The sequence below is a fragment of the Astyanax mexicanus genome, chromosome 18, assembly GCF_023375975.1.
Source record: "Astyanax mexicanus isolate ESR-SI-001 chromosome 18, AstMex3_surface, whole genome shotgun sequence".
NCBI lineage: Eukaryota > Metazoa > Chordata > Actinopteri > Characiformes > Acestrorhamphidae > Astyanax > Astyanax mexicanus.
The window spans coordinates 40856636-40875900 of NC_064425.1; the positions used below are offsets into that span (position 1 = coordinate 40856636).

The 19265-nt window shown below is 35.7% G+C and overlaps 1 protein-coding gene across 11 annotated transcripts in view; it reads right to left on the minus strand.

The window, feature by feature from the left end:
- Window positions 1–840: 840 nt before the first annotated feature.
- Window positions 841–19265, minus strand: part of hfm1 (helicase for meiosis 1) — a 29902-nt gene continuing 11477 nt past the window's right edge. For 6 of the 11 annotated variants that reach the window (XM_049467104.1, XM_049467106.1, XM_049467109.1 and 3 more), the window contains exons 14-41: window positions 18840–18928; window positions 18703–18746; window positions 18480–18581; window positions 16635–16780; window positions 16281–16375; window positions 15998–16131; window positions 15004–15051; window positions 14834–14914; window positions 14329–14420; window positions 13255–13361; window positions 13116–13163; window positions 12060–12157; window positions 11104–11238; window positions 10855–10940; window positions 10447–10530; window positions 9113–9270; window positions 8097–8200; window positions 6670–6858; window positions 6309–6386; window positions 6080–6204; window positions 4476–4558; window positions 4248–4339; window positions 3542–3625; window positions 2663–2923; window positions 2239–2311; window positions 2116–2146; window positions 1306–1442; window positions 845–1218 (exon numbers count right to left, since the gene is read on the minus strand). In XM_049467104.1, the coding sequence (XP_049323061.1) occupies window positions 1155–1218; window positions 1306–1442; window positions 2116–2146; window positions 2239–2311; window positions 2663–2923; window positions 3542–3625; window positions 4248–4339; window positions 4476–4558; window positions 6080–6204; window positions 6309–6386; window positions 6670–6858; window positions 8097–8200; window positions 9113–9270; window positions 10447–10530; window positions 10855–10940; window positions 11104–11238; window positions 12060–12157; window positions 13116–13163; window positions 13255–13361; window positions 14329–14420; window positions 14834–14914; window positions 15004–15051; window positions 15998–16131; window positions 16281–16375; window positions 16635–16780; window positions 18480–18581; window positions 18703–18746; window positions 18840–18928 (2868 nt within the window). In that variant the 3' untranslated portion in view covers window positions 845–1154. Of the gene's footprint in view, window positions 1219–1305; window positions 1443–2115; window positions 2147–2238; window positions 2312–2662; window positions 2924–3541; window positions 3626–4247; window positions 4340–4475; window positions 4559–6079; window positions 6205–6308; window positions 6387–6669; window positions 6859–8096; window positions 8201–9112; window positions 9271–10446; window positions 10531–10854; window positions 10941–11103; window positions 11239–12059; window positions 12158–13115; window positions 13164–13254; window positions 13362–14328; window positions 14421–14833; window positions 14915–15003; window positions 15052–15997; window positions 16132–16280; window positions 16376–16634; window positions 16781–18479; window positions 18582–18702; window positions 18747–18839; window positions 18929–19265 lie in introns of all 11 variants that reach the window. The other 5 variants (XM_049467113.1, XM_049467110.1, XM_049467112.1 and 2 more) reach the window with 5 other exon arrangements.

The window sequence follows — 19265 nt, forward strand, 5'->3', positions numbered from 1 at the left end:
AGACAAAGTTGCCATTATAATATAATATAATATAACATAACATAACATAACATAACATAACATAACATAACATAATATAATATAATATAATATAATATAATAATATTGATAATTATATAATAATATAATTGATTATAATGAATAGTAATATAATATAAGAATAACGACTGGGTCAGAGCACTCGTTAATCTGCGAGCGAGTTTACGCAGTACTTTAGTTACGCACGGGTTTGGGAAACACTCTTTAATTAACGATCAATCTTAAGTACGAGTTAACGAAGTTCTTAGCGTTACGAAGCTTTCGGGAAACCCACCCCTGACCAATCAGCAGAAAGAAAATGCTTTTGTGTGAAACCAACCAAAGCCAGGAGGAAATGTTCCAAGTTAACAAACTTGTTAACAGATTCTGAATAAAGTTAGCTAGTGGGTTTTAAACATCTGTGTACTGCTAGAAGGCAGTTGAACAAATTTACAATATATATATATATATATATATATTTTTTTTTTTTCTTTTTTTCTTTTTTAAAGTAAAAATCCATTAAACCATATAAACTGATTTCAAAAAACAAGATTTTAGATTTGACTGATTATATGCAAATTATTTGCAAAATTAAAACAGGCAAGCTTGCTGGTCTGCTATTGGCTTAATAGAAAGGTTAAATGCATTTCAACAACAGGGATTACCTTATATTTTATGCAGCATTTCATGTAACTGCCTAGTAAAGACTTGGTTTGGTTAACAGTATTTTGGTTACTTTCTGGGACCAAAGTGGTAATATATGAATAAAAAAGCGAAAAACTAAATTAACTATCCCAACAATCTAAGTTGATTTATCTTGACATAAGCGGAAATAGAATTTGTTGCCTTGAAAAAGAGAAACGAGTAACTCATAGCCTTTGTGGACTCATATTAAGATACTGATTATATAGAAATTCACCACACCAACCACTGATTTCACTGAAAGAACAAAGATTTATTAGTTAATTATTTCATATATTATTTCTGACATAGAACTTGTAACAGCAAAGTGACACTATACTATTCCTCTTAATAGATAATTAGTAAAGGCAAAAACACATAAACATGTATAGAGAAATATATTAAAAAACACTCATAAACAAAGATGTTATCCTTAGGAACAACCAATAAACAATCTAAAAAATCCCATCAAATATACTGACGAACATGTCAGCCTCTTTGTTCTCCTCCTTTTGATCTCTGTAAACAAATAAATCATTATGATTGAAGTAATTAAATGGCAACTATAAACAAAAACTGTGACAGTGTAATGGTTTCTTCTCCTACCTGCCAAAACCTTTCTGTGTGTCTTGCGCTGGGTCTCTTTTGGAGAAAAAATCCAGTCGGCCTCTCGGGAGGGTTTCTGTCTCGTTCAGATTTAAGGATGGATGTTTTATTGCAGATATTTCAGGGATTTCTCTCTGCTGTCAGAAAAAAGAGAATAAATTAATGAATAATTACATTATAATCAGATTTCATTCATCAAAATGCCAAAACGCATAGGGCAGACACAATTAAATTAAAGATCCCAACTCAGCTCGAATCTAGCAAGATTTTATCCCAACTTTGGAAATTTGTCTGGGACAGTAAAATTGCTTAAAAATTCTTAGATGGAAGGTCAGCATTATTTGAATAAAAGAGACAGAGCCCTTAAATGGTTCAATGATAAAAGGGACTGAAACTGGTAAGAATGGAGCTGGTGAGATCTTTTTGTGTGGATTTATTTTTTTTTACATGAACTTGAACATGTTTTGTATAGCTCACAGATCTATTCCAACTTAAAACAAAATAAAAGAACAATATGTCCCCTATCTATTTGGAAATAAGCATTTACAAGTACAAAACATTAAGTTAAACAACAATTTAATTAAAAGTTTTACGTCCTAGTAATATTTGTATAAACTATAATTTTTGAACAATTTTGATCAACATTTTTCCAATATTAATGTATTTAAATTTTTGTAAGAAAGTATATATATATATTTGCTTGTATATGGAGTGTGTAAAAAACCTCAATAAAATAAGTATGATCACATTTGTTGAGGTGATGCAAGAGGTGATGCAAACTATTTTAAAATGTCTAGAAAAGGAACTCACAGTTTCTTGCACAGTAGTTGTGGGTCCGACCCTAAAAATGAAGTATGTAATTTAATAAATCATTTATCTCATAACAGAGATAAAATAAAGGCAGATAGAAATATTAGAGATTCACAGACTGACCTTGTAATTTGGTTAGGTCTTAACAACCCGTGCCTAGGCTCTGAACAACCAGAAGGAGCTGATGTCCAACAGTCTAAAAACATGAAAAAAAAACCCATATATATATAGATTAATAATCATAAAGGAATGCATATGCAATTATGAAGTAAACCAAAAATGTTAAACAAGACAAAATATATTTTTTACTTTAGATTCTTCTAAGTAGCAATTTTTGCTTTGCCCACTCTTGGCCTTATTCTCTCAGTCGGCTTGATGAGGTAGAACCTGTCTACTACCTAATTGCATATGTGTTCCTTCATAGTTTTAAATGTTTAATATTATTATACAATGTAGTAAGTAATACAAATAAAGAATAAATATGAATGAAAATGACCAAATGTTTGACTGCTACTGTATATTTTTATATGGTAGTTTTGTCATGTACCTTGTGTACCTGCTGTTGACTGAACACACTGGCCACCTTGCTTTTCAGTACTGTAAGAAACATCACTAGCAAGCACCAAGTTATCATCATCAAAATCATCCCAGTCATCTATCGCTAGGTCAAAGGTCACGTTGAGGCCATCAAATGCGGAGATGTTGTCTGTGCTGTGGTCTAGACATGAGCTGGTGGTGTGATCTCTGCTTTTATGAGCAGGGATTCTGCTCATCTGTCTCTCTAAAGCAATTCTGCTTGTGTAGGCATCTGGAACAGTAGCACAGTTTAGATCACAGACATTATGCATTTAAAAATACATGTATTTGTATACATGTAGTGTATTTAATAATGTTTTAACTATTATATGCATACACGGTATGCCCCAGATAGACACTGTATGTATGTAAGGTTTAAAGTTAAGCTTTATATCCACTTTTACTGCAGAAACCCCACACGCACAACGCACTGGTCAGTGCACCGTTCTTTAGCTTACACAAGTCATGGAATACAATACTAGTAAATGTGTCATATGTGGGGCGTGTCAGTGTGTCTTTGCTATCGTAACAATGGGAAAAGTACACCTTGCGTGGCTTTAAGTGAGCTAAAGGCATGTACTAATTCTCTTAAATAATCATGGGTGCGTTTTGGACACAACATAAAAGAAACAAATGACCATGTTACTTACAATTGCCTTTAAGAGCCAGGTGCACTCTGCCTTTGGCAGATTGCTATTTTAACAGCGCAGACCTGCTTGTTCACAATTTGTAGGTGCATGAGCAGGTAATTTATGGGAACAACAATGTTTTTTTATTTTCTATTCTGTTTATTATTGAAGTAAAAGTTGAGTACTGGTGTGCACTGGTGTGTGACCTTGTGTGTGCATACTTTGAAAAGTATTGTTGGCATCAGTCTGGAACATTTGTTCCTCCACGGTGCCTTCTGTTTCATGATGAAAGTCTTTAAAGTCCTCTAAAACATTTAAACAAAGGCAGGGTAAAGAAGTATTTTGTAGTATTTGAGTTTTCAGTGAGCTGGAGCATAAACATGAACATGATAATGAGTTACACATAGTGGAGAAGGCTCTTGGTAACAAATGTAGACTAAAAAAAGTGTCTCAAATATGTTACTGTAAATCACCATTAGCAGTCCTTTTATTTGCACAGTATGTCTAGTATATCAGTGCACATATATAGTATAGCAACACCGTTAAAATGGACTTTTGATGTGTGAAAGAAACCTTTTAGTAGTACAGGTTTAGTAGAAGGTTTCTTCCTCCAGCTCTGAGGGTGTTTTCTACCTACGGTGGAAACTGTGTTTGATTAGGTTAATTAAGTGTTTACATGTTTGGGTATGTATTTATTTGTTTCTTAATTTTTAGTCGTAAGCTGTTGTATAAAAACAATAAGTAGTATAAGTCGCTATACATCAAATATTATAATTTGCACACAGTCTCACTGATCTTGAGTTACAGCTCCACCTTCTGGACAAAAGCGTCACTGTGCTAAATCTTCTACTACTAGTGGCTGTAAAACGACTCTTCAGCATGTTCTTACTTACGGTAAACATGACGAACTGGAGTATACCTGCTTACCATTAAATGATGCCTCTGCAGATATGGCAAAACCCTGCTGTGGCTCCATGCTGTGAGACACACTTGGAGGATAATCCTGGCTTTCCTCAAACCTTTAGAAAAACAACACCACAAACCACTGAAAGATCTTCTCAGGCACCAGAATGTACTAACTATTAAAAAGAGAAAACCGAAGTCCTTGTGTGCAGATCAGCAGCACGCAGTGTGTTTTCTGGAACAGTGCTGAACCTTGTGTGAGCTGGCATTGTTTCTCTGCGTGAGAAGGAGAACTGCGGCATGCTGATGTTCTCTGCCTCAGCATTCATCCTCATCTGAAAAAAAATAACAGTAATAAATTACAAAACACCCAATGATCAACTCTCCCAAAAACCTTTTTAGCAACAAACTACCAATGAAATTCAAGAGCATTTGGGTAAATGTGTTAAACATAATTTTTGGTAGATAAGAAGATAATAAAAATGTTTAGGATTTTTGTAATTAAATGTAATTATAAGTTTTATTATAAGTAATAAAAGCAGGAAACTACTCAAACTCAGTACTGTTCTAGACTTTTCAGAGCATCCCATAATTTTTAACTTCATTTTGACTAACATACAGTACTAGTCTAGCACCAGACATATTTACCAATGGCATACCAACGCCTAGCTGCAACCAGAAGTATGAAGCAACAAAGTACAAATACTTTGTTACATTATTTTTCAGACGATTTTTTACTTTTCCTTTTTACATTTTCACACAATTATCTAAAATTTCTACTCCTTACATTTTAAATATAGCCTCGTTACTCCTATTTCATTTCAACTTGTTTTCATTTCGGTTTCTCATCGGTCAAAAAAAACCCTATCAAGATAAATTTCTCCATTCAGATAGAGTGAATCTGATTGTGATTGGATGTAGAGAAGTATAAACATATGCCATTCCGACTCCCTATTGGTTTATACTGTGATCCATCACACCTGCGCACGTCCCCACACACACTCAAGCAAGAACATAGCAGATGTATGTAGCCTAGAATGAAAATGATTCATGCAGAGACTCAAGAGAACTCCAGACAAATACATTCATTTACAATGGGCATATATGCAGCTGAAACAGGGAGCCTAGTGCATCCTAGTGCAAATTTATCCACATTAACATTTTAGTTATAACATTATAATCATTTAGAAAAATTACATTACTCTTACTTTTATACTTTAACTAGTTTTAAAACCAGAACTTTTACACTCCTACTTGAGTAAAAATCTTGAGTTGATACTTCAACTTCTACAGAATTTTAGTATTTTAAACCCAAGTATCTACAGTAATGAATGTGTAATGAATGTGAATACTTTTGACATCTTTGGCTGCAACATTAGATAGAAGCTAAAAAAATGTGAAACACACAGTTCTTGCATTGTTAAATAATAGGTTAACAATATGATTTCAAAAACAAAACCTTTCAACTGTTTGCTCTCACTTTTAGAAGTGCTGGGAGCCATAAAAAGAGCTAGCTACGCCTATGCTATGAGGTTCTGTACAAGGTTCTTTATTAGACTGTGTACAAGGCTAATAACAAAGTTCTGTATAAGGTTATTTTTGAAAACTAAAGCAGAACTGTTGCAGAATCTAACTGAATAACCCCACCCAAATAATACCTGCTCTGTGGTGAAAGGATAAAAATAACAAAATAGGCAGAGAAACAGACTACAATTGTGTCCTACAGTATAGGATGTGTATCTGAAAAATGAATAATGCATGTAGAAACAATGTGGTAGTTGTACTGTTATGCTTGGTCAGTGTATATATACTATATACTGTTATTATATAACATGATAGAAGAAACACTGGTAGACCTTCAAGCGTTTGACGGGAGTCTCTAGGAGCTTCTCGTTCCTCGTCTTTAGATCTCTCAGATAGGATGAAAAGCTGTTCTCTGGATTCTGAGGCCTCTTCATCACCAACTGTATTCCAACTTTGCCTAAAGCAGAAGAAACAGGAGTCAAAAAACAACATTATTCCACATTATTCCATCTCAGCATCAGGGTTCATATACTCAGATATTTTAGATACTTGTGTACTCACAGCAGTCGTGACCACAAAGATCCTTGTTCTTACAGAAATGGTTGCACTCTCTTTTGCCAGGTTCAGTCTTGGTAGGAGCTGCAGAGTGGAGAGATAAAACCACGGATGCTGTACTATTTAAACTAGGAATTAATGTCAATAGTACATAAAAAATGATTTGATTTATACTGTGGGAAGCAGCTGGTTAACATATTTAGGTACTTATATATATGTTTTGCTTGAATAATTGACAGTAGTACTGCTCATATTCCCCGTCTGTGCCCATATTCATTTTTGACGTTGAGCATAAATTAGCATCCTTTGATGCCAGAAGGTTGCTTAAAATCCGTAACTTTGTTATCAGTCATACTTTTAAACTGACCTCTCTGCACTGTGCTCTGGGCTCTCGGTGGGGCCATGTTACTTTTCAGCGCTGAGCTGGTGGCTCTCTGTGACGTTTCTGGAATCTTCTGAAGCTTGTACACTGGAGTCTCCTTACCGTACGATTCAGCCCTGAATGTCTTCGCTCCATAATAGAAAGCAGTGAATGTCTGCTGGATATCCAGTCCCACTGTGCACACAAACACACTTTAGTGTTAATTACTTAATGCAGACTCTAAACTATTTTACTAGGATTGTTATTTAATAAATAAATAAATAACAGCGCAAACAAGCAAACTGGAATTCATGTCTATGTTCCAAGTTTAGAACCATTTCCATTTCCGCAGAAATGAGAAAATAATGGAATCTAACATAAAAACACAGCAGACCAGTTCAAGCTGTTTCATACTTTGTAGGTAGGAGCTCATGGATATGTTCATCAAGGGCATTCTGTTTATTGTTCTAAAAGTTGGGTTTGTGCACTTCGGGGCAACAAGTGGGGGAGTGGGCACTTGTGTTGTCAAGATAGCAATGAACGTCTGATCGTTGACTGTTGTCAGGGTTCATTTCAGCCAGTGGCGCTGCCAAGATAGCAATACATCAGAAATTTACCTAAACAAACCTCACTTCCAGACCACTACGCCCATCAGCATAGATATATTTGTAAGCATCTTTGTTATTAAAACGACGCATGTACAAGAAGTGAAAATAGACTTTTGTGGGGTGTAAGATAGCAACAAGCATTGCGATGTGGCTCATGCAGTGTGTTAAGTGTGTTGTGGGATAAGTGTGTTGGGAGACACTTGTCTGCCAAATGCCGCCGATCAGGATTATTACCACCCATTGCACTTCCCACAGTGGGTAGTAATGCCTTCTATGGTATATTTCCGGTACACACATGACACTTTGAATCGATAAGTGTTAAATGTTTAAATTGCACACACTATAAAAGGCCTTACTCCAACTGCAACTTTACTCACAAGGTAACACCTCACCTCAACTTATTCTGTAACTTTTTCATATTGTACATCTACTCTTTTATTTTGGATCTGTCATATCTAGGACAACATGTTTAACATGACATGTCTGGTGCCTTTATGATTAAGGGCAATTCCTTATTATTACAAAATAATTTTCAAAATTAAATGTCAAACTGCAAAATTTGCCAACGTCAGGTTTCTATGTAGGCTAGTTACACCAGGTGGTGGGAGCAGAAAAACAGGAAAAACTAAAATCTGTGCAGAAGAGTGGTACTCCAGGTCAGGAGTGAGAACAACGGCTAGAAATAAAATGTATTATTAAAACTGGTGCATTATCAACTGTGTCAGTGATACAGAAATGTGAACAATGCTTCAATAAATAAAAAAACAAAAAAAACGTTCTGTATGTGAATATTTTATGTGCAGCAGAGAGTCTAAACCTACACACCGTATTCAGAGCTTATCAAATTGATGCTGATCTTGTCTTCCTGAGATGTTCTTGTAACTTCAATCTTCCTGGACCAGCTCCCAGACTTAAGAAGCACAGTGTCTCTGTTAATTATAATGTGATATGCACATTATTATTTTTGGATTATTTTAAAAGATAGGCCTTAAACAGTAACAGCTTCACATAAAATAATCTGAATCTAAAAAAAGGCATAATATCATATATAGCAAAGAAATACATTCTGCTTAATTTAAATCAACAAAGACTTCTAGTGCAAGAATGCTAAACAAAACACTGGAACTGGAACAGAGAAATGATTGTTTAAAAGATAAAAGAAAAATATTTCTCTGTCTACTGCCTCGCCTGTACAATGTACTTTGACTTTGTAGAGAACAAGACACATATTCCTATTTATTTAAATAAGTATATAAGTAGTCATTTATTCATTTTCTTACCTAGTTACTTATGTATTTAACTAACTTTACCAGAAACCATTGTTCCTCCTTTCACACCAAGTACCAAGTTTTGTTTTATTTTCTCCCCAATTTGGAAGGCCTATTAAGCAATCCATGGTCATATGAACTCCCCTATTACAATGCTTCTGACACAAGGAGGGTGAGAGCAAGCGCATGACTCCTCCAATACATGTGAAATCAGACTCCTCCTCTTTTCTACCTGCTGCTGATGCAGCATATAATAGGCAGCATTACAACATGCTCAGAGGAAAACGCCAGATCCCCAGCTCTGATACATCAGCTAACCAGCATCACAATGGGAGTAGTGAGGGGAGAGAGCACCACCTACCCAGAGAGAGCTTGAGCAATTTGTGCTCTCTCGGACTCCAGCTGCTGATGGAGAAGCATTCACACTCGTGATCCTTGAATCACAGTGTCAGCACCAAGTGCCGCTGGACCACTCAGGGCCCCATTTTATTTACTTTGCCCTTTTTTGATTAACTCTTAGTTCTCAAGATAAGAAGTTAAATAAACAATAAAAAAAACAAATCTGGATCTTACTGTATCTTCTGCTGGAAGACTACATTGTTGTCACAATCCCCGATAATGAGGGTCACATAATGGTGGTCTGGTGCAGTTCTTTTTGTAAGAAGTTCCTCAAAGTTCTTCAGGTTCACTGTGACAAGAATCTCTGCTGTAGAGACACTGTATTTTGGAAGCTAAAATGGATTTAAAGAAAACATTTAGCAAAAATATTTCCTTTCCTTTTTCAAAATTTAGTTGACTTATTGAAAAAGGTGAGGTGTTCAGTGATCTCTGATAGGCTGTGGCGGATGTAGACTGTTTGAAGGACGGGCAAAAAAGGGCAACTAGTACAAGACACAGGGTTTTAAATGTGATTTACATTCTCATCACAAGTTTTTGACACTTCGTAGCAGGAAATGCAGGGGGCGCAATCGCCCCCTTGGTGTCCCTATGGTGCCCCATCCCAGCTAACAGAGAACGCTATAAGAACATTTATTAACATTTTGACAAGGTTCCAGGAAGGTTAGACTGCAATGTTGCATAATAATGGTTTGCATTACAATGTTAATAGAACGTTTCAGACAAAACACTAGATAGAGTATTTTAACATTATAGAAGCATTAAATAACATTAACATAAGCAAAACTAGAAATTAAAACAATGACATAAGTGACGTTATTGCAACGTTACCAGCACATTTAAAAACATTCTAAGATCATCCATGAAACATGACACATTGAACGTTTTAAGATTAAATGTTCTACTAACCAAAAACTGTGTCACTAAAGTTCCCTCTAAGGTGGAAAAAAGTGTCATACTGGCTACACTTCCTTTGGAAAAAACTAATGGAGTGCTCAATAGGGTTCTCCTTCTTACAATAAATTATGCTGATGTGCCTCTAAATCAAGAAATCTTGATAATGTGTCGTAATAAGTGCCTTTCTGCCTCTTCTAAAGTGCTGCTTGGGGCTGGAGATAGACGAATGATCACAGCAGAACTGTACCTCTTACATCTTGGTTAAATATAATCGTATAAAAGCTCACTCTAGTAAAATAAAAGCTCAATTTAATAAATGTGGGAGGTTATTTATCGTCGTTTGAATGTTGAACCTTTGAACTGCCCTCTGACAAGCTTTAAGAGTTTCAGTTACATACACAGTATAGCATCACTTTCACCATGCCCCAGAGATGATGTTAGGACCATCCTGGTTAAGAAGCTCTTTTCTAAAGGGCACATGATTATCATTTATAGCAAGACAGGGACACCTCGCAGGAGCACAGTCTTCATGATGTCAAAAAGTGAAAAAGTGAAAAATGGAGATACAAGGATGACAATGACAATATTTAAATTAAAGAGAGATCACTTCTCACCTGTTCCAGGCGAATTTCATATTTTGGAAGTTTGCTGACGGCTTCTTTGATCTGGTTTCCAAATGGAGGGTGTCGATTTACGATCTGGATGGAAACAGTGATAAGGAATTAATATGGTTATCAGTCAAAATATACATTTGAAGGGATTCTAGCTGAATCAGCTAAGATTTTCATTCAGAACTGTGCACAGGTTGTATGAGTGCTAACTAGCTAGCTTACCAGCCCACCTGTTCCTGATTAAGTCCTCAAAATGGCAGCTATATATGTTATGATATCATGTAAAACTCTAGAATATGTGGGGACAACATGTAGCATGTGGATGAGAATTTGAGAATTACCTATACTGCATTTTGTCAGTGAGGCATGGGATTGGCGCAATCTCTAATTCATATCACAAACAGCACGTACCAGCTCCAGTTCTCTGGGATTGGTAGCTTCAATCTTGCTGAAGGACGTCAGCCCTGCGTTCACCATTGCAGTCGCTAGAGATAAGCCTGGAGCGAGGAGCATTAAACGTTATCTGTGATTATAACAGCTATACAAAAACGCTAAGCTCTACACACTGAACAATCTTCAATATAAACAAGAACTACTCATTTTATCTTCTTCATCCAAACAACAGAGCCATACTGTAAACTGTTTATACACACATCCCACCTATCTTATCCAGCTGCTTGGACACATAGGGAGAATCTTCCCACAGCTTGGCTCTGAAGCACTTTGCCAAAATCAGGGAGTTGAGCTGAGCGGAGAAATTCTGCTTGGAGTGATGACTGAGAAATTCTGCCAGGCCTAAAAATTCAAACAAATCAGCACACAACTCAAATACTCATTCATGAGGACTCAAAATGGCAACACATAGCATCAACTGTCCCGTCTAAACTTGATTTAAAACCAGCTGCACTTTTAGAAGTCTTAAGCCCATTGTACACCACTGTACCACTGTTTGCTAATTTTTTTTGGCCTATATATTGAACATTAAGCAAGAGTACTGCATTCTGTATGGTATTTGCTTTTGCTTTAGAAACTGCTATAATTGCGAGTGTCAAAATGAGACCCAAAGCATGTTTTCGCATTTCACGAATTGATGACGCACACAGCTGGTGTCAAAAGCTAGACTGAGCCTATTGCTCACAGCATGAAAAACATAAAAAAAAAATGCTTGAAAACTACATCTTAGATATGATGTTTTAGCTGAGTATGAGTTTGAGTATTTCTGTAATGTGGGTCATAATGTTTCAGATGTTTCATACTCTATAGTTCTGGTGATGTGTGACAAAGTGTGGGGATTATGTGTGTGGTGCTTTCCCTCTATTGTCTTGTGTAAATTGTACCGGAAAATATGATATGACATATGAAAAGTTTGGGTACAAATACATATCACTGCAGTTTTTGTGAATTATGCAAAAGGGACGCAAAAAAAAAGACGTGCTTAAGATTTTTGTTTTTTTTGCCGCCTCCACGTCTCCTCCTTGCCCAGGCAGACATCAAACTCTTACAATTTCAAAATATGATTTTAACTTATACAAAGCTTATTTGACGGTACTATAAGTAATTTACCAAAAATGGTAATTAATTAAAGGTTATCAAACTAATGTTTTAAGGTAGGTTACATTTGCTAATTCGGACTCCGCTCCTGAATATCTTCCCCGTGTCCTGCGTCAGTCCAAACTCCTGAATTGGAAGGTTTCCCAGCTGAGCTTGGATCAAACTGTTGTGACAAAAAGAACATATAGCGTTATCCCATGGCAAAATAATATATTCTACATGTTTTTTATCAAAATCATTATTTTATATATTTTTATTGATCAGTCTCTCCAACTTTATGTGCTAACATTTTCCAGGAAATAGTCTTAAAATACACAACCTGGTTATAACCTGGTTGCTCTTAAATGTCTATTTTATTATTATTCTATTAAACATTAATAATTAAATTTGAACAAAATATATCAGCAGTATTAGTTTCATCTGAAATACATTCAAATGAAAAGCTCCTTAAACAATAAAATCTATTAAATAGTAATTAAAGGGAACAAAAAGGTAAACTAGGATATATTACACCTTTTCTGCTTCTTCCTCAACAATGATTGTAAGATTAGCAAAATAAATTTAAATTTAAATTAGTGGTGACCATCAGTAAAATAAATAAATAATAATAATTGTATTAATTACAAGGATTTAAAAAGTGAAAAAAGACTTATTTACTGTATTAAAATACTCAGGGTAGTTTGATGCTTTTTAATTAAAAATCATTTAATGTGCGTAATTGTTTAATAGAAAGCTTTAGAGACAGAGAGAGAAAAAAAACAAGATTTAATCCATATTTCCTCATAAATAAAAATTAATCTACCTTCTGAACTACTTAACTGTTTAAACATTTTAAATAAAACTGCAAATACCAAACAAAAGGCTCTGTATAAATAGAGAATTGAGGCTTGGTCACATTATTCGTGTTTTGTGTTTTAAAGTTTTCAAATGAAACGCATGTGTTATTACATTAAGGTTGATGCTTTACCTTTAAATAATGTTACTACAGAAAGGATTTGTGTAGCTTTGCCCAGCCAACAATCAAAGGAAATCAAACCCTTTCCCCCCCAGGGACCGTGGTGTTATAAAAGAAAAAAAAAGAGTTAAACTTTTAACAATTCTACAATAACAGCATTACATACCAGTTAACTTTCATGTCCTTACTTTTGATCTTTCCTTCCATGGGATACCTAATAATAAATAAATACATGTTTTTTCACATTTAGTTAAGTCAAATCTGTGTTAAATGAATATGAATATCTAGAAACAGCTCTGTCTGACCTGATGGTGACTCGGTTCTTATCTATGTTCAGTGTGTTCAGCGTTCTCTTCTCATTTACTCTCAGCTGAACATCACTAAACTCCTTCCCTTTTGACATCATTTCAATCTAACAGGAAAAAAATAGAAAAATGTAATTTTCAAACAAAATCTGCTGTGTACTGTCTACATTAACCACTACGTGTATTTAAAAATACAGTGCTCACTGCTATCTTACACCCTGCAAACAGTATCTGTATATACTGTATATATCTATGTCAATGGTGTGGAGCAACTGACTGATTAAAACCCTGATAACAGTCAAACATCAGATGTTTATTCCTATGTTGGCTACCCAGGAGCATCATACGCTCAATGCACATACAACCCTGCTCGTAACACACACAAGGACAAACTCAACCTTTATATCAACAATAAACAGAATACAGAGTAAAATAACATTGCTGTTTTTGTAAACGACCTGCTCGCACACCTTCACAGTATGAACGAGCAGCTTATTTTTCTCTGCTGAGAAGCGAAGAAGCACTGCGCCATTAAAATAGCAATCTTCCATAGTCAGAGTGCACCTGGCTCTTAACGGGAATGGTAAGTAGCTTGCTGATTTGTTTATTTCAAGTTATGCCCAAAACATACCCATGATTATTAAAGGAAGTAGTACATGCCTTTTGCATGTTTTAAGCAACACAAAAGCTTACTTTTCCCATTGTTATTATAGAAAGACACACTGACACGCCCTAAATTAAGCTGCATGTTGCACAGTTGACGGTTTGCCTATAAATCACTACAATAGGGCCCCTAGTGTTAAATATATAGATGATTTGTAATGTGCAAAATGTATAAAAGCGAATAAAGCTATTAGGAGGCAATAAAAAAACAGCCTTATCAAACAGGGTTTAGCTGGTGTAATCTCTGTTATCCCTTAAATTACATTTGCTACTACTGTAGCTTTGCAAGAAGTGAAATACTGAAGTAATGAATTTACATAAATGTCATCATTAGAAAAATATAACTCAAAGAGTTTCAAAAAAGTCAATTCTGACTGTGTAAAATTACAAAAATTCTATGTGGACACTTACCAGCTCTGCCAAATTTTCTGTACCGGTCAGTTTACTGAACTGCTTCATTGTGTCAAATGCAACACAGTACCGAGCCATGAGCTTTCCACTCTCTGTGCACATAAAAAAAAAATACACATATTTACATCATAATCGGTGAGAGTTAGTGAGAATGTGAATAGGTGCTTCAAAAAAAATCTTAAATTAAGATAAAATGTATTGCAAAATGTGTCCACACTGAGGAAGACACTATCCCACAGTGGACGGCACAGTGCAGTGGATGATAATGATGGTGGCTGAACAAGGAACATTTTTCCATCCCATATTCTGTCTTTTTAACTTTTTTTTTTAATCACATATCAAGTCTGTCTGGAATGTTGATGCAAACACATCCACACATCCACAATAAATGCAGAAGCCCACACACACAACCCACAGGAGAGTGGAGCATTCTTTATCTTCTGTTGGACATGGCAAACAGAATGGGACAAAAAACTAGTCAGTACAACCAATTGCAATTGGTTACCTGTGGGCTTGATGTTTATGTCTTCATCCATTGTGATTAACTGATATGAGGCCAGGGAGTTCAGGTTTTTTAAACAAAGTTCTAAAAAAACAGAATCACAATCAATCAAAGTTTTTAGTCAACAAAGTCAGAAATTGTAAAAGAGAAAACTAACTATGTGCCTGATGTACCTTGCAGTTTGGTCTCAATTCCACATTTGTCAAGCTCACTGGAAAACCCTGCAACCAAGTAAAGCTGTCCTTAGAGTGTGCCAAATCTGACTGGAAATCTCATTTATTACCCATTGTGTCGTCTTCTCTTTCATTTAATTGTCTTTAATGATTGTTTTACAATGTAAAGTTGTAAAAGGACTGAGAGAAATCCTAATATTTTTTCAAACATCTACAGCTAGAGACATTCCACTGTCTTGCTGTATAAATGATATTTCTCGTAACACTAATTATGGAGCCTGTTTACAATTAAGGTCCTGTCCTTCAAAAAAAAGCCAATTTGTGTGCTGACTGTGTCCCAAGAAGGGTGGAGGGCAGCATGCTAGTGGGGAAGCCACCCTCAATGTGGAGATCTGTGCAAACGCAGTAGCCAGAACAAGCCAAAAACATTAGTAGTTAAAAGCTACAAACTCTTTATAAGGCTTTTATTAGATTTCATCAGTTAATTAAAATATGTTTCTGAAACAGTAAACCTTCAGTTTCCAGTATTTTGGTTTCTCCCTATTCAAAAACATAAGAGGCTGCCCAGCCGTGTTGAAACTTGAAACTTCACTTGAAATATATATTGTCTCTTTTTCACATTTCTACATACAAAAATCTCATAGTAATTCCAAGAAGGCTGACATGACAATTTATTATGGATCTTAAACGCTGATGTAACTGATTATTTTTAATATTTAAATTAAAGTTACCTCAAGTAGTAAAATTTGCTGTTGGAGAAAAATGTATTTTAAAATAACTAAACAATTTTACAGCTTCTGAGAGATTACTGGCTGGTTGTAAAGTAAAAATCTGATTCCCGAGGTTTCCCATGATCTGAGTACCTAGGTAAATGTAAACATATTGATTGGATTTCTACCAAAATCTGATTGGATTTTTGTTTTTACCTGCTTATTAATGTACACACAATCAGATTAGAGTCATCTCTAAATGAAACCTTGTGGTTAACCCCTACCATAATGTGTGGGATTCTTCAAGGCCCGTATATAGAGAAAAGTGGAACGGATCCAGTCTAGAGCCATGTTCACGTCAGAGATGGTGTGAAGAACAATCTCAGCATTCAAGTGCTCCACCAAGTTTGTATGCAAGCTGTACACAGGAGATGTGCAAGCATTAGTGTCTCAGGAAATGACACGGACTGCAGACTAATGAACTCATCTGAGCTTTAAGCGCATATTAAAAAAGCCTCTCCGCTAAGAGAAGTTTTGGATGTCTGTATGACCCATGTGGCACAGTACCTGCTCTCTATTGTCTCTGATCCGCTGATGAACTGCAAATACTTCTCTCGGTTCTGAATTCTGGTCATGATCACAGCAGTGGCTGAGGTATCAAACTAAAAAAAGCAAAGTCAACAGTCATTCTCAGCAAGAGCAGCACGATAAGGTCAGATGAATCACTACAACAAACATAAAATGCATGACTTTAAAACTTCACCTGTTGATGGATTACTGCAAACTTAAACTACAAGCAACTGGAGTATTTAACAAATAGGAAATTTTAATACTGATCTAGACCTGAGGGTTAATTCAGAAGTACAGTATGTAATATGGTTCTGAGGCTTAGTTCACTGTTACATAAAGGCAGTTAGTTACCTGTGGTCTGCCTGCTCTGCCAATCATCTGGAGCATGTCAGCCTCGCTGTACTCCTCACACGACCCCCCAGCATAGTGCATCGTAGACTTGATCACCACCAGGTGAGCTGGCAGGTTCACACCCATTGCCAAAGTGCTGGTAGTAACTGATTAAACAAATAATATGTCTACATAGTGCAGCCCTTTTACACTTTTAAAAGAGGAGTAAAACCATAATAACACTTTTATATATGAGGTCTTTAGGACACAGTGACTGCTTTTACACTACATGGTTTTGCACGGAACGCTTAAAAAACAGACTGGAACAGGTTTATATGGGCGGGTTATAAGATTGTGGGATCTGCCTATTACATTAGTGATGTTGGATAAGACTAGTCGCCATGATGCAAACATCACAGTAGGAATGTTGGATGAACGCGGTCAGCATCATGCTAATGCCATACACTGTAAAAATTAGAATGTTAAGAAGACTCAAAATATCAAGGCAACATACTGCACTAGTCTTTAAGACAACCATCCCCATCACTAGAAACCTTTAGTTCCCATATTTCATCTTTCATAAGTATAAAAACATTAAATATTAAGTCTCACTAACTTAAAAATATACTTTATGTGTTTGTTTGGCCTAAGTTAAGTTCAATTTAAGTTAGAATGTGTTCTACTGACTTCCTTTAGGATTACCTAAAAAAAATAAATAGTGTCAATGACATGTTTTACATTAATCAAATTTATGCAGTGGGTACAACAGTTTATGTTTTGATAGTTTAAGTTTGCAACTGGAAATGTATACTGTCTTTACAGTAACTTGCAGTAATGCAAACATGCCCAGCTGGATTTAATTAAACTCATAATCACAAAATAAAGCAATTTGCTCGTATAGCCTTTAACACTGAGACCAGGCCGTTCACTATTATATAATATATACTGTAAATTCCAAGAGAAGGCAGCAGCCTTTGGAGAATGACTACACACTGATGGTGAGTGAGAGGTGGGAGGATACACTCAATATGCAAATAGCGTGAAAACCCCTGCAGAATTGCTCAGTTGACCCTGTTTACCTAAAGTGTTTAAATGAGCATGTGCAGAGAGATTGGCTTGGCCTTATCTAGGATTAAACTACAATTTGTAAATTTTGCCATCACAGGTTATTTTGTTTTTTAAGAAACAAGAAAGTTTGTTGAGATGATTAGTTTGATATAGTTTACAATACAATTCTTTATTTTTGTTCAGCTGACTTAAAAATCACATTAAGTCACATGATCACATGATGTTGGGTCAGAATGGTCGCCACGGTAAAAATGTGGAAAGAGCCTGATCACTAGCATGCTAACACCGCACTACCAATGTTGAATAAGTTTGGTGGCATCCTATTGCTGAATTAGCGATCCACAGTAGCGATTATGGTGAGAAAAGTCACCGGCTAACACAAAAATACTGATGTTGGATGAGCCTGGTCAATAGCATGCTAATGCCGCATTAGCAATTTTGAATGAGCCAGATCACCGACATGCTAACGCAGAATTATCGATGTTGGGTGAGGCTGGTAGCTGACATTTTGATGCCACATCAATGTTGGATGAGCTCGACCTTCCTAGCATTTAAACTGATTAAGCAACACAGAAAAAGGAAACAAAAACTGTAAATGGTCTAACAAGTCAGCACCATCGTGGGTATGGCGCAGCTTTAATTAACTTTTGGCCCTGCAGTGGAAAAACATTCAGGCTATGGTTACCATGTACTGTAATTAAATTAACAGAAATGTATACAAATACTTCTTTACAAAGACCTCTACATGGCTCAGTTGTATATTAACTCATTTTCTATAAATATAAAAGTCATACTCACAGAGGACAGGTAAGTCACCAGCAGTAAATGCGTCCTCGACCACCTTCCTGTCTGACAAACTGACGCCAGCATGGTGATATCCAACACCACACATAATTAGATCTAAATGGGTGGTATATATGAGAAAACACACACATTCTCCTCAGCCAACAGTTTATATTTTACTGAGATTATTCTTGTGGTTTTAAACCACAACCTTCAATAAATTAAAAGACACACTCACCCCTGAGTTTTGCATCCAGAATAGAGCTGGCATATTTCATTAACCTGTGAGTCAAGACAACAGTCATGTTCATGCTGAGTTCAAAATAACAATCAAATTCTTCAAATGTGAAAGTTAATAACAGAAAGCAAACACACCGCTGTCTGTGATCAATACTCATTATGAATCTGGCATCCTTGGCGAGCACTGTAGCAGACTGCTGAACTCCTTTCCTCGTGGAGCAAAACTTTGAGAAGCATAAAAAAATCAAAGGATTAAAGATAATAAAAAATCTCACTCACTAAAAAAGGTTGTGTAATATTGGCAAAATATCACATTGTGATGATGTTGCTGCATATATAGGAATGGATGTATATTAAAAACTAAAATTAAGTCAAACCATGACATGTTGGATTTATACTGTCTGCAATCATTAAAGTCAACATAAATGTAAGAAACACAGCCCTTTTTATTTGCATCTTCCATACTGTCCCAACCTTTTATATTTGTGATTAAAGTTCCACTAAAATGCAGAAACTTAATATATATGATCATTAAGGACATGCTGGTTGTTTGTTTAAAAA